We start from the raw sequence: 12,500 nt of genomic DNA, 5'->3' as shown, positions 1-12,500 counted from the left end.
AATTTGAGCGCAATCTGACCCGCATGCAGACATGACGTAATAAACATGTCTCCAATTCCGGTATGTCTCATAGGCCTGCGTATTTGTGGACATTTCAATGATTTTGCGCAATCAAAGTTTTATGAATGGAATTATAGCACATAGAAGATTAAGATGCAAGAGGAAAAGATTTTGGCTCTTGCAGTTTGTGGGACATTTGTTTCGACGTCTGCTCTGAAGAACTTGTGGGCGGGCAGTTGAAGCCAGGAGTGGTGGAAATAGGGGCTGGGCGATATGGCTCAAAACCGTATCACGTATTTTCCAGACCATAGGGTGCACCGGATTATAAGGCGCACTGCCGATGAATGCTCTATTTTTGATCTGTTTTCATATATTAGGCGCACTGGATTATATTATTACAAGTCTGTTGCTTTGGTTCAGGGGTCACCAACACGGTGCCCGCGGGCACCAGGTAGCCTGTAAGGACCAGATGAGTAGCCCACTGGCCTGTTCTAAAAATAGCTCAAATAGCAGCACTTACCAGTGAGCTGCCTCTATTTTTTAAATTGTATTTATTTACTAGCAAGCTGGTCTCGCTTTGCTCGACATTTTTAATTCTAAGAGAGACAAAACTCAAATAGAATTTGAAAATCCAGGAAAATATTTTAAAGACTTAGTCTTCACTTGTTTAAATAAAATCTTTTTTTTTTTTAACTTTGCTTCTTATGACTTTCAGAAATACAATTCTAGAGAAAATATACAACCTTAAAAATGATTTTTGGATTTTTAAACACATATACCTTTTTAACTTCAAATTTCTTCCTCTTCTTTCCTGACAATTTAAATCAATGTTCATGTAAATTTATTCTTTTTATTGTAAAGATTAATAAATAGATTTTAATTTAATTCTTCATTTTAGCTCCTGTCTTTTCAACAAAGAATATTTATGAAATATTTCTTCAAAATTATTATGATTAAAATTCAAAACAATTATTCTGGCAAATCTAGAAAATCTGTACAATCAAATTTAAATCTTATTTAAAAGTCTTTTGAATTTCTTTTAGAATTTTTGTTCTGGAAAATCTACAAGAATTAATGATTTGTCTTTGTTAGAAATATAGCTTGGTCCAATTTGTTATATATTCTAACAAAGTGCAGATTGGATTTTAACCTATTTAAAACATGTAATCAAAATTTAAAAATGAATCTTAATCAGGAAAAATTACTAATGATGTTCCATAAATTATTTTTTAAAAAATTTCAAAAAGATTCGAATTAGCTTGTTTTTGTCGTCATTCTTTTCGGTTGAATTTTGAAGAGTCGAAATTGAAGATAAACTATGTTTCAAAATGACATTTTCATTTTTTTCGTGTTTTCTCCTCTTTTAAACCATTCAATTAAGTGTTTTTTTTCATAATTTATTCTCTACAAAAAACCTTCCGTAAAAACAAAAAAACTGTACGACGGAATGACAGACAGACATACCAATTTTTTTTTTATCTATAGATTTATTTATTAAAGGTAAATTGAGCAAATTAGCTATTTCTGGCAATTTATTTAAGTGTGTATCAAACTGGTAGCCCTTCGCATTAATCAGTACCCAAGAAGTAGCTCTTGGTTTCAAAAAGGTTGGTGACCCCTGCTTTAGTTATTAACTATTGTGCTTAAGTTAGACTTTTTCTAATCTATTCAAGGACAAAACTTCTCGTCTGAGGGGTGGCCTCAGTCGCAGATGTTATCTTTGTTTAGAACCGCTCGCTAAAAGCCAAGGACTTCAAGGACCTCAACAAAGATAAGATGACAACACGCAGACGAAGCAGGGACAAGGCGAAATCACAAGGCCCCCAGCAGATTCCGTCACGTACTGTGCGTCCTGGACCTGCTTTGCACAGTATATGTGACCACTCCTTTTAGAGGCGAGGCGGCCTCAGTGATGTTTACTATGGAACTCTGAATAAAAAGAGGGACGCGGGAGCTGAACCTTAGAGCGTAGGGCGAGACTGTGACTAAGTGTTCAGCTCCATGCGTTCTCCTCATGAGCTAAATTGAACTCTGTCTCTGCATGGTTCCTTGCTTCTTGTCTGATTAATAGATGTCATCAGTGTTTGAACCTGACAATATGGGGCCCCGGCCTAATGGTTCAGAAACACTGAACTAAAAGAACTTCACACCAGAATATGTGGGAAAGATATCTTTTTTTTTTTGCTCAATTTATACCAAAAAATATGCAAATGTGACTAATTTATTAGAATGTTTGTTCTGAGTTGTTTCAAAACTGTTCGGGACGTCCACATCTCAACACAAATGAGTTAACAACAGATGATTATTTTAGCATTTGTTTACAAGCTTCTATAAAATGTAAACAAACACAAAATGTTCAATGAGTCCAAAACATGGATCCCCTTGAGACCATCACTAGCAGACACGTTAGCCTCACCTTGGTTTGGGCGGTGGAGGACCTTCAATCTTGAGCTTCAGTGCCATCAGGTGCGTGTAGGCTTTCATCCATCGCTTCACCCCCCGGACCTGCGTGACTGTCACATTCCAACTAAAACGTTGGCAGAACATTCCCAGCGTCACCGCACCACTTTTGAGGATCAGCCCCGACGCCATGTTGCTAATGACGTGCGTCACACTCCACCAAGTCCGGGTGGGAAACAAGTGACAAGAAAAAAAAAATGTGAAAATTAATTTTACCTTTGCAACATCATTATACTATTTGCTAAGTTTTATATTCATAAATGTAAGTTTCTCAATACAGGACCTGTTTTCTTGCCATTAAAAAAGATTTAGAACTCTACATTAAAAACTCTACCTATAACAACCAAAAAGCTGTGAAAACGATGATGTTGTGTTCCAAATTTAAGTTATTTAAATTTATATAATATATATATATTTTTATATATATATATGTATATGTATATATATATATATACATATATATGTACATATATACATACATATATACACGTATACTTATATACACATACATACATATATACATACATATATACATATATATATATATATGCACATATATACATAAATATACACAAATATATATATATATGTATATATATATGTGTATATATACATATATATATATATATACATATATATATATATATATGTATATATACACACACATATATATATATATATACATATATATATACATATATATATATATATATATATATATATATATATATATATATATATATATATATATATATATATATATATATATATATATATATATATATATATACCCGAATAAGTTTTTCCAATTTGTTTAAGTCGGGGTCCACGTTAATCAATTCATGGTAAAAAATAACAATGTTGCTACATTCTTTAAAGAAAGCACAAACACGAATATCCATCTACTGTATTCGAACCAGAACGTCAACGCATTATTTTTAAATATAATTCTTGACGTCATGCAGCTATTTTACAGGGAAGTGTTTCACGTATACTAGGCCGGTAAGAAACAACAAGTAACAACTTCCGGTAGCTGCCGTGTTACTGTTACCATAATAGCAACATATCAATATCCTGCCTTTTAAACATACGTAAATCTTACTTTTCGAATAAAATGTTCCCAGTGTATTCTGAACATTACCGCACTACTTGTAAATAGAATCCCTGACGTCATGTTGCTATTTTACAGTGATGTGTTTCATGTATACTCGTCCGGTAAACAACAGGTGACAACTTCCGGTAGTTGCAGCGTTACCATAATAGCAAAAATATCAATATCCTGCCCTTTAAACATGTGCAACTCTTACTTTTCGAATAAAAAAGCTGACAGTGTATTCCAAATGTTGACGCACTACTTGTAAATATAATCCCTGACGGTATGTTGTTATTTTTAAAGGGATGCGTGTTAGTTAAGTAGTCCGGTAGGAACCAAAGGGACATATCCGGTAGTCGAAGTGTTACCATAGTGACCAAAAAATCAACTAACATTGAGTTGAGTTGAGTTTAAGTTCATTTCGACCACATTGAACTCTTTGTTACTCGGGAAATAGCAGATAAAGTCTCTCTCTCTGGGCAAGTACACTCAAATAGAAACCTAAACACTCTTTTTTTAAACAATGTCTGTGGTTGAGATGACTGAAACGTCAAAGGAGAAAACAACAGGAACTCCAATTGGATGTGCAGACGCCCAAGAAACACCTGCTGAAGAAGAAAAGAAGCTTCCAGGGCCGCGGATAACCAAGACCTTTTTAAAGGACCACTGTAAGCAGAACAAACTTTATTCCACGCCATTCCTGAATGACACCTTGTATCTGCACTACAAGGGTTTCTCCACAATTGAAAACCTGGAGGAGTACACAGGACTCAAATGTCTATGGTTGGAAAGCAACGGGTTGCAACGGATCGGGAACTTGGACGCGCAGGTCGATCTCCGCTGCCTGTTCCTCCAGCAGAACCTTATCCACAAGCTGGAAAACCTGGGTGCTCTGAAAAGGTTACGCACTCTGAACGTCTCCAACAATTACATCAACACCATCGAGAACATCTCCAGCCTTCCTGAGCTGAGTACCCTGCAGATGGCTCACAACAAACTGGCGGGGGTGAAGGCCATAGAACACTTGAGTCAGTGTCCATCCATCAGTGTGCTGGATCTGTCCCACAACCTCTTACAAGACCCCGAGATCCTTCCCGTACTTGAAGCCATGCCGGACCTACGCGTCCTCACCCTGATGGGCAACGAAGTGGTGAGAAGGATCCCCGACTACAGGAAGACTCTGATCGTGCGCCTCAAGCGGCTGACTTTCCTCGACGACAGGCCCGTCTTCCCCAGAGACCGAGCGTGTGCAGAAGCGTGGGCGCTTGGCGGGGTGGAGGCGGAGCGCGAGGAGAGGGACCGATGGAACACTCGAGAAAGGAGGAAAATCCAGGAAGGCTTGGAGGCCTTGGCTGCCGTTCGACAGAAAGCCCAGGAGAGACAACGCCTGAAAGAGAAAGTGGTGAGAGGTGAGTGACTCCGTCACTTTATACCAGGGGTCACCAACCTTTTTGAAACCAAGAGCTACTTCTCTGGGTACTGATTAATGCGAAGGGCTACCAGTTTGATACACACTTAAATAAATTGCCAGAAATAGCCAATTTGCTCAATTTACCTTTAATAAATAAATCTACATATATATATATAAAAAATGGGTATTTTTGTCTGTCATTCCGTACATTGTTTTTCCTTCTACGGAAGGTTTTTTGTAGAGAATAAATGATGAAAAAAACACTTAATTGAACGGTTTAAAAGCGGAGAAAACACGAAAAAATGAAAATCAAATTCTGAAACATAGTTTATCTTCGATTTCGACTCTTTAAAATTCCAAATTCAACCGAAAAAAATGAAGAGAAAAACTAGCTATTTTGAATCTTTTTGAAAAAATTAAAAAAATAATTTATGGAATGTCATTAGTCATTTTTCCTGATTAAAATTAATTTTAGAATTTTGATGACATGTTTTAAATAGGTTAAAATCCAATCTGCACTTTGTTTTAATATATAAAAAAATTGGACCAAGCTATATTTCTCACGAAGACAAATCATTATTTCTTCTATATTTTCCAGAACAATTTTTTAAAAAGAAATTCAAAAGACTTTGAAATAAGATTTAAATTATATTGTACAGATTTTCTAGATTTGCCAGAATAATATTTTTGAATTTTAATCATAATAAGTTTAAGGAAATATTTCACAAATATTCTTCGGCGAAAAAAAACAGAAGCTACAATGAAGAATTAAATTGAAATGTATTCAATATTCTTTACAATAAAAAAAATTGTCAGGAAAGAAAAGGAAGAAATTTAAAAGGTAAAAAGGTATATGTGTTTAAAAATCCTAAAATCATTTTTAATGTTGAATTTTTTCTCTAAAATTGTCTTTCTGAAAGTTATAAGAAGCAAAGTAAAAAAATAAATGAATTAATTTAAACAAGTGAAGACCAAGTCTTTAAAATATTTTCTTGGATTTTCAAATTCTATTTGAGTTTTGTCTCTCTTAGAATTAAAAATGTCGTGCAAAGCGAGACCAGCTTGCTAGTAAATAAATCAAATTTAAAAAATAGAGGCAGCTCACTGGTAAGTGCTGCTATTTGAGCTATTTTTAGAACAGCCCAGCGGGCGACTCATCTGGTCCTTACGGGCTACCTGGTGCCCGCAGGCACCGCATTGGTGACCCCTGCTTTATACCAAGCCTGGGCAATTATTTTGACTCGGGGGCCACATTTAGAGAAAAAAAATGTGTCCGGGGGCCGGTGTATCTATCTTTAGGAACACTAATACAAAACCTCACAATGTCTGATTGAATACTAAAAACGTTATGACCGACCACCTTAAAAAAACGTAGTGGAATTTTACTTTTTTCTATGAACGATAAAACACTGAATATTGACAAAATATGAATGTCACACCCCCTTTCAAGCGACATATTTTACAATAAAGTGAAATGCCACAAAATAGCAACAAACAGTGAAATATGAACGCGAAGGGTACAAAATAAACCAACATACAATCTGATATTTGCTGAATTTCCCCTAGGGATCAACAGAGTACTTTCTATTGTATTCTATATATCACTAAGCTTTAGAGCTTTTTGTTGTGAAAGTCTCCTTCCGCATCCGTGGAAATGCTTCCCACACTGCTTGGTGCCTCGTCTGAGCTGCTGTGACGTAGATTACCAGAGTAACTAATTAGATTACCATAGCAACTATTTCAGATGACCATAGTAACTAACTAGATGACCATAGTAACTAATTAGATTACACTAGCAACTAATTAAGATGACCATAGTAACTAATTAGATTACACTAGCAACTAATTAAGATGACCATAGTAACTAACTAGATGACCATAGTAACTAATTAGATTACCATAGCAACTAATTAAGATGACCATAGGTACTAACTAGATGACCATAGTAACTAATTAGATTACCATAGCAACTAATTAAGATGACCATAGGAACTAATTAGATGACCATAATAACTGATATATCATCCTTAAGCGCAGATTCCAACCATTGAAAGACTTTGTGTAGTTGAAGACTTACAGTCATTAGAAAACATGACTGCACATCATAATGGCAGCTACAGTTTCAAAATATATTTTGGAAATGTCCGGCGGGCCAGATTGAAAAGCTCAACGGGCCGCATGTGGCCCCCGGGCCTTAATTTGCCCAGGTCTGCTTTATACTCACACAGTGCACCTGGAAATTAGACACTTTCCTCAATACTTTGATGATGCACATTTGGCAGGAATTACAGCTCCATCAAATTGGATGGGAAGTGTTGGTTTTCATCCAGGATGTCTCTGTACTTTATATATATATATATATATATATATATATATATATATATATATATTAGGGGTGTGGGAAAAAATCGATTTGAATACGAATCGCGAATCTCACGTTGTGTGATTCAGAAGCGATTGTCATTTCTAAAAAAAAAAAAACATATTTAAAACATTTTTTTTATTTTTTTTTACCAATCCAACAAACCACTACACAGCAATACCATAACAATGCAATCCAATTCCAAAACCGAACCTGACCCAGCAACACTCAGAACTGCAATAAACAGAGCAATTGAGAGGAGACACAAACACGACACAGAACAAACCAAAAGTAGTGAAACAAAAATGAATATTATCAACAACAGTATCAATATTAGTTATAATTTCAGCATTGCAGTGATTAAAAATCCCTCATTGACATTATCATTAGACATTTATAAAAAATAAAAATAAAAAAAAAGAACAAAAGTGTCACAGTGGCTTACACTTGCATCGCATCTCAAAAGCTTGACAACATACTGTGTCCAATGTTTTCACAAAGATAAAATAAGTCATTTTTGGTTTGTTTAATAGTTAAAACAAATTTACATTATTGCAATCAGTTGATAAAACATTGTCCTTTACAATTATAAAAGCTTTTTTAAAAAAAAATCTACTACTCTGCTAGCATGTCAGCAGACTGGGGTAGATCCTGCTGAAATCCTATGTATTGAATGAATACAGAATCGTTTTGAATCGGAAAAATATCATTTTTGAATCAAGAATCGCGTTGAATCGAAAAAATCGATATATTATCGAATTGCGATCCTAAGAATCGATATTGAATCGAATCGTATACATATACATATATATATATACATACATATATATATATATATATATATATATATATATATATATATATATATATATATATATATATATACAGTTGTGGTCGAAAGTTTACATACACTTGTAAAGAACATAAAGTCATGGATGTCTTGAGTTTTCAATAATTTCTACAACTCTTATTTTTTTGTGATAAAGTGATTGGAGCACATACTTGTTGGTCCCAAAAAAACATTCATGAAGTTTGGTTCTTTTGGGTCTACTGAAAATGTGAGCAAATCTGCTGGGTCAAAAGTATACATACAGCAATGTTAATATTTGGTTACATGTCCCTTGGCAAGTTTCACTGCAATAAGGCACTTTTGGTAGCCATCCACAAGCTTCTGATTGAATGTTTGACCACTCCCCTTGACAAAATTGGTGCAGTTCAGCTAAACGTGTTGGTTTTCTGACATGGACTTGTTTCTTCAGCATTATCCATACGTCAGGACTTTGGGAAGGCCATTATAAAACCTTCATTCTCACCTGATTTAGCCATTCCTTTACCACTTTTGTCGTGTGTTGGGGGTCATTGTCCTGTTGGAACACCCAACTTCACACAAGACCCGGTTGATGATTTTAGGTTGTCCTGAAGAATTTGGAGGTAATCCTCCTTTTTCATAATCCCCTTTACTCACTATAAAGCACCAGTTCCATTGGCAGCAAAACAGGCCCAGAGCATAATACTATCACCACCATGCTTGGCGGTAGGAATAGTGTTCCTGGGATTAAAGGCCTCACCTTTACTCCTCCAAACATATTGCTGGATATTGTGGCCAAACAGCTCCATTTTTGTTTAATTTTAGCAATGACATTTCCTCCAGAAGGTTTCTTCATCTTTGTTAGGTGGTCCTGAAGAATTAGTGGCCTTGTGGTTAGAGTGTCCGCACTGAGATCAGTAGATTGTGAGTTCAAACCCCGGCCAAGTCCTACCAAAGACTATTAAAAAAAAAATTGGGATCCATTACCTCCCTGCTTGGCACTCTGCATCAAGGGTTGGAATTGGGGTTTAAATCAGCAAAAAATATTACTGGGCACAGCTAAAGTTGCTGCTCACTGCTCCCCACACCTCCCAGGGGGTGATCAAGGGTGATGGGTCAAATGCAGACAATAATTTTGTCACACCTCGTGTGTGACAATCATAGGTACTTTAACTTTTTCATTGTCCCATTTAAAGCACGAATTCATTTACGATTTACACAACGTGCCGACTTTACCGGTTTTGGGTTTTGTACATTTAACCCCCCAAAGGTGCAGGCAGAAGAAGAGCTAACAAAGACCTTCGGATACCACTCCAACTCTAACAGTGCGGTCTCTTTCAGGTGAGACTTCCCTCGATCCAGAAGCTTCTCATCAGGACGCCGTTACTGAGAAAATCCAAGGGTTTGTGCAGGATACCCTGGATGCTCAAGAAGAGTTTACACAAAACCGAATAAATCTGCGGCTCTGCAAAGAAGATCCAGAGAAACATGGCGAAAAGTCCGTGGAGGACGATGGGAACCAGTCAGAAAGAGCTGAGCTTTGTGTCGAAGCTCCTGGTGAAACTGGATCTGGTCCTGGGCCACTGGTGACTGAACTGGTGGATGCAGAACAGCTGGAAAGTATTCCTCTGACCGAGCCGCTGCTTATTGATGACCTGCCCGATCTGGAGGATGTGGACTCAGAAGACCTGGCGGATTTGTTCTCCTCGGACCAGGAGTTCAAACCCAAGATAGAAGTCATCTCAGGGGATGGCAATGACAATGTGGAGGCAGTCGGGAGTGAGAGCATCCACTCTGGCCCAGATAAGTCCTGGCTTTTTATTGGCGGCAGTAAGACAACCGAAGCGCCTCAGGATTCAGCGCTGATATATTCAGGTGATACAAATGAGCTTGAAACCGGTGCAAAGTCTGATACGAGTCTGATATCATGTCCACCACGCTGCCTGATTGAGGAGCTGGAATGAAATTTGTTTCGTTTTTTGGCATCCCAAGAAATATATTTGATCGTTTGTTGGCAGTTCAGTGTTTACAACTTTATTTTTAGTTTGAAAAGGTAGTTTAAAAAGTAAGTGGTTTGATGGCGCTATCCGCTGTCAATTCGGCAAAGAGGTGTCGTCTCAACATTTTCCAGCATCAACATGCTTTGACGAAACGGTTTGGTATAAAAACAAAAAATCAGAAACAATAGGGATTTTTTTTAGTGATGTGTCCAATTTTGATGGCACTATCCAATGGGAAAAAAAAGATCCAGCAGATGGTGCCATCCCACACGTTTATTCACGCAACTTTTTCCAGCTTAAAGATGCTTTGACACTAGAGTTTGGTATCAAAAAATAGGAATTTTCTGGATTTTTTTTTTCTTAGTGCTGTGCCCAAATGTGATGGCGCTATTCAATGGGGAAAAGAGTGCTCCAGCTGTGAATCCAGCAAAGAGTGCCATCTTACAAGTTGATTCACTCGACATTTTCCAGCTTCAAGATGCTTTGACAAAAAGGTTTGGTATCCAAAAATAGAAATTTTAGGGATTTTTTTAGTGATGTGTACAATTTTGATGGCACTATCCAATGGGGGCGGGGGAAGATCCAGCAGATGGTGCCATCCCACACGTTTATTCACGCAACTTTTTCCAGCTTGAAGATGCTTTGACACTAGGGTTTGGTATCAACATTTTTTTTAATTTTAGGGATTTTTTTTTTGTGCAGTGCCCAATTGTAAATGGCGCTATTCAATTGGGAAAATAGTGCTCCAGCTGTCAATCCAGCAAAAGGTGCCATCCCACAAGTTAATTCACTTGACATTTTCCATCTTGAAGATGCTTTGACAAAAAGGTTTGGTATCAAAAAATAGAAATTTTAGGGATTTTTTTAGTGATGTGTCCAATTTTGATGGCACTATCCAATGGGGGGAAAAAGATCCAGCAGATGGTGCCATCCCACACGTTTATTCACGCAACTTTTTCCAGCTTGAATTTGCTTTGACACTAGGGTTTGGTATCAAACATTTTTTTAATTTCAGGGATTTTTTTTTTGTGTGCAGTGCCCAATTGTAAATGGCGCTATTCAATTGGGAAAATAGTGCTCCAGCTGTCAATCCAGCAAAAGGTGCCATCTTACAAGTTAATTCACTCGACATTTTCCATCTTGAAGATGCTTTGACAAAAGGGTTTGTTATCAAAAAATAGGAATTTTAGGGATTTTTTTAGTGATGTGTCCAATTTTGATGGCACTATCCAACGGGGGTAAAAAAGATCCAGCAGATGGTGCCATCCCACACGTTTATTCACTCAACATTTTCCAGCTTGAAGATGCTTTAACACTAGATTTTGGTATCAAAAAATAGGAATTTTAGGGATTTTTCTTTCTTAGTGCTGTGCCCAATTGTGATGGCACTATTCAATGGGGAAAAGAGTGCTCCAGCTATGAATCCAGCAAAGAGTGCCATCTTACAAGTTGATTCACTCGACATTTTCCAGCTTCAAGATGCTTTGACAAAAAGGTTTGGTATCAAAAAATAGAAATTTTAGGGATTTTTTTAGTGATGTGTACAATTTTGATGGCACTATCCAATGGGGGGAAAGATCCAGCAGATGGTGCCATCCCACACGTTTATTCACGCAACTTTTTCCAGCTTGAAGATGCTTTGACACTAGGGTTTGGTATCAACATTTTTTTTAATTTTAGGGATTTTTTTTTGGTGCAGTGCCCAATTGTAAATGGCGCTATTCAATTGGGAATATAGTGCTCCAGCTGTCAATCCAGCAAAAGGTGCCATCCCACAAGTTAATTCACTCGACATTTTCCATCTTGAAGATGCTTTGACAAAAGGGTTTGTTATCAAAAAATAGGAATTTTAGGGATTTTTTTAGTGATGTGTCCCATTTTGATGGCACTATCCAACGGGGGTGAAAAAGATCCAGCAGATGGTGCCATCCCACGCGTTTATTCACTCAACATTTTCCAGCTTGAAGATGCTTTGACACTAGGGTTTGGTATCAAAAATAGGAATTTTAGGGATTTTTTTTTCAGTGGTGTGCCCAATTTTGACGGCACTATTCATTAGGGAAAAGAGTGCTCCAGCTATGAATCCAGCAAAGAGTGCCATCTTACAAGTTAATTCACTCGACATTTTCTAGCTTGAACATGCTTTGACAAAAAGGGTTTGGTATCAAAAAATAGAAATTTTAGGGATTTTTTAGTGAAGAGTCGAATTTTGATGGCACTATCCAATGGGGGGAAAAAAAGATCCAACAGATGGTACCATCCCACACGCTTATTCACGCAACATTTTCCAGCTTGAAGATGCTTTGATGACATAAGGGTTTGGTATCAAAAAATAAGAATTTTCTGGATTTTTTTAGTGGCCCGCC

The 12,500-nt window shown here is 36.9% G+C and overlaps 2 protein-coding genes across 2 annotated transcripts in view; one reads left to right on the top strand and one right to left on the bottom strand.

Moving 5' to 3' along the window:
- Window positions 1-2,634, bottom strand: part of mrpl44 (mitochondrial ribosomal protein L44) — a 9,697-nt gene extending 7,063 nt beyond the window's left edge. The window contains exon 1 of the mRNA XM_061919032.1: window positions 2,417-2,634. Within this exon, the coding sequence (XP_061775016.1) occupies window positions 2,417-2,592 (176 nt within the window). The 5' untranslated portion in view covers window positions 2,593-2,634. The remainder of the gene's footprint in view (window positions 1-2,416) is intronic.
- Window positions 2,635-3,914: 1,280 nt separating this feature from the next.
- dnaaf1 (dynein axonemal assembly factor 1) lies at window positions 3,915-10,176 on the top strand. The gene is made up of 2 exons (XM_061919481.1): window positions 3,915-4,962; window positions 9,476-10,176. Exons 1-2 carry the CDS (start codon window positions 4,077-4,079, stop codon window positions 10,096-10,098), a joined length of 1,509 nt encoding a protein of 502 aa, XP_061775465.1. The 5' UTR covers window positions 3,915-4,076; the 3' UTR covers window positions 10,099-10,176.
- Window positions 10,177-12,500: the final 2,324 nt, after the last annotated feature.

The sequence above is a fragment of the Nerophis ophidion genome, linkage group LG13 (genome assembly GCF_033978795.1).
Source record: "Nerophis ophidion isolate RoL-2023_Sa linkage group LG13, RoL_Noph_v1.0, whole genome shotgun sequence".
Classification (NCBI taxonomy): Eukaryota; Metazoa; Chordata; class Actinopteri; order Syngnathiformes; family Syngnathidae; genus Nerophis; species Nerophis ophidion.
Note: the sequence above shows the minus strand (reverse complement) of the source record. Positions and strands in the feature narration are given on the sequence as shown.

Excerpts from the sequence above, each read along its gene's own strand:
- dnaaf1 (XM_061919481.1), top strand. The coding sequence starts at position 4,077 with ATGTCTGTGGTTGAGATGACTGAAACGTCAAAGGAGAAAACAACAGGA. Across the intron at positions 4,963-9,475 it reads GAAAGAGAAAGTGGTGAGAG|GTGAGACTTCCCTCGATCCA; the intron begins GTGAGTGACTCC and ends GGTCTCTTTCAG.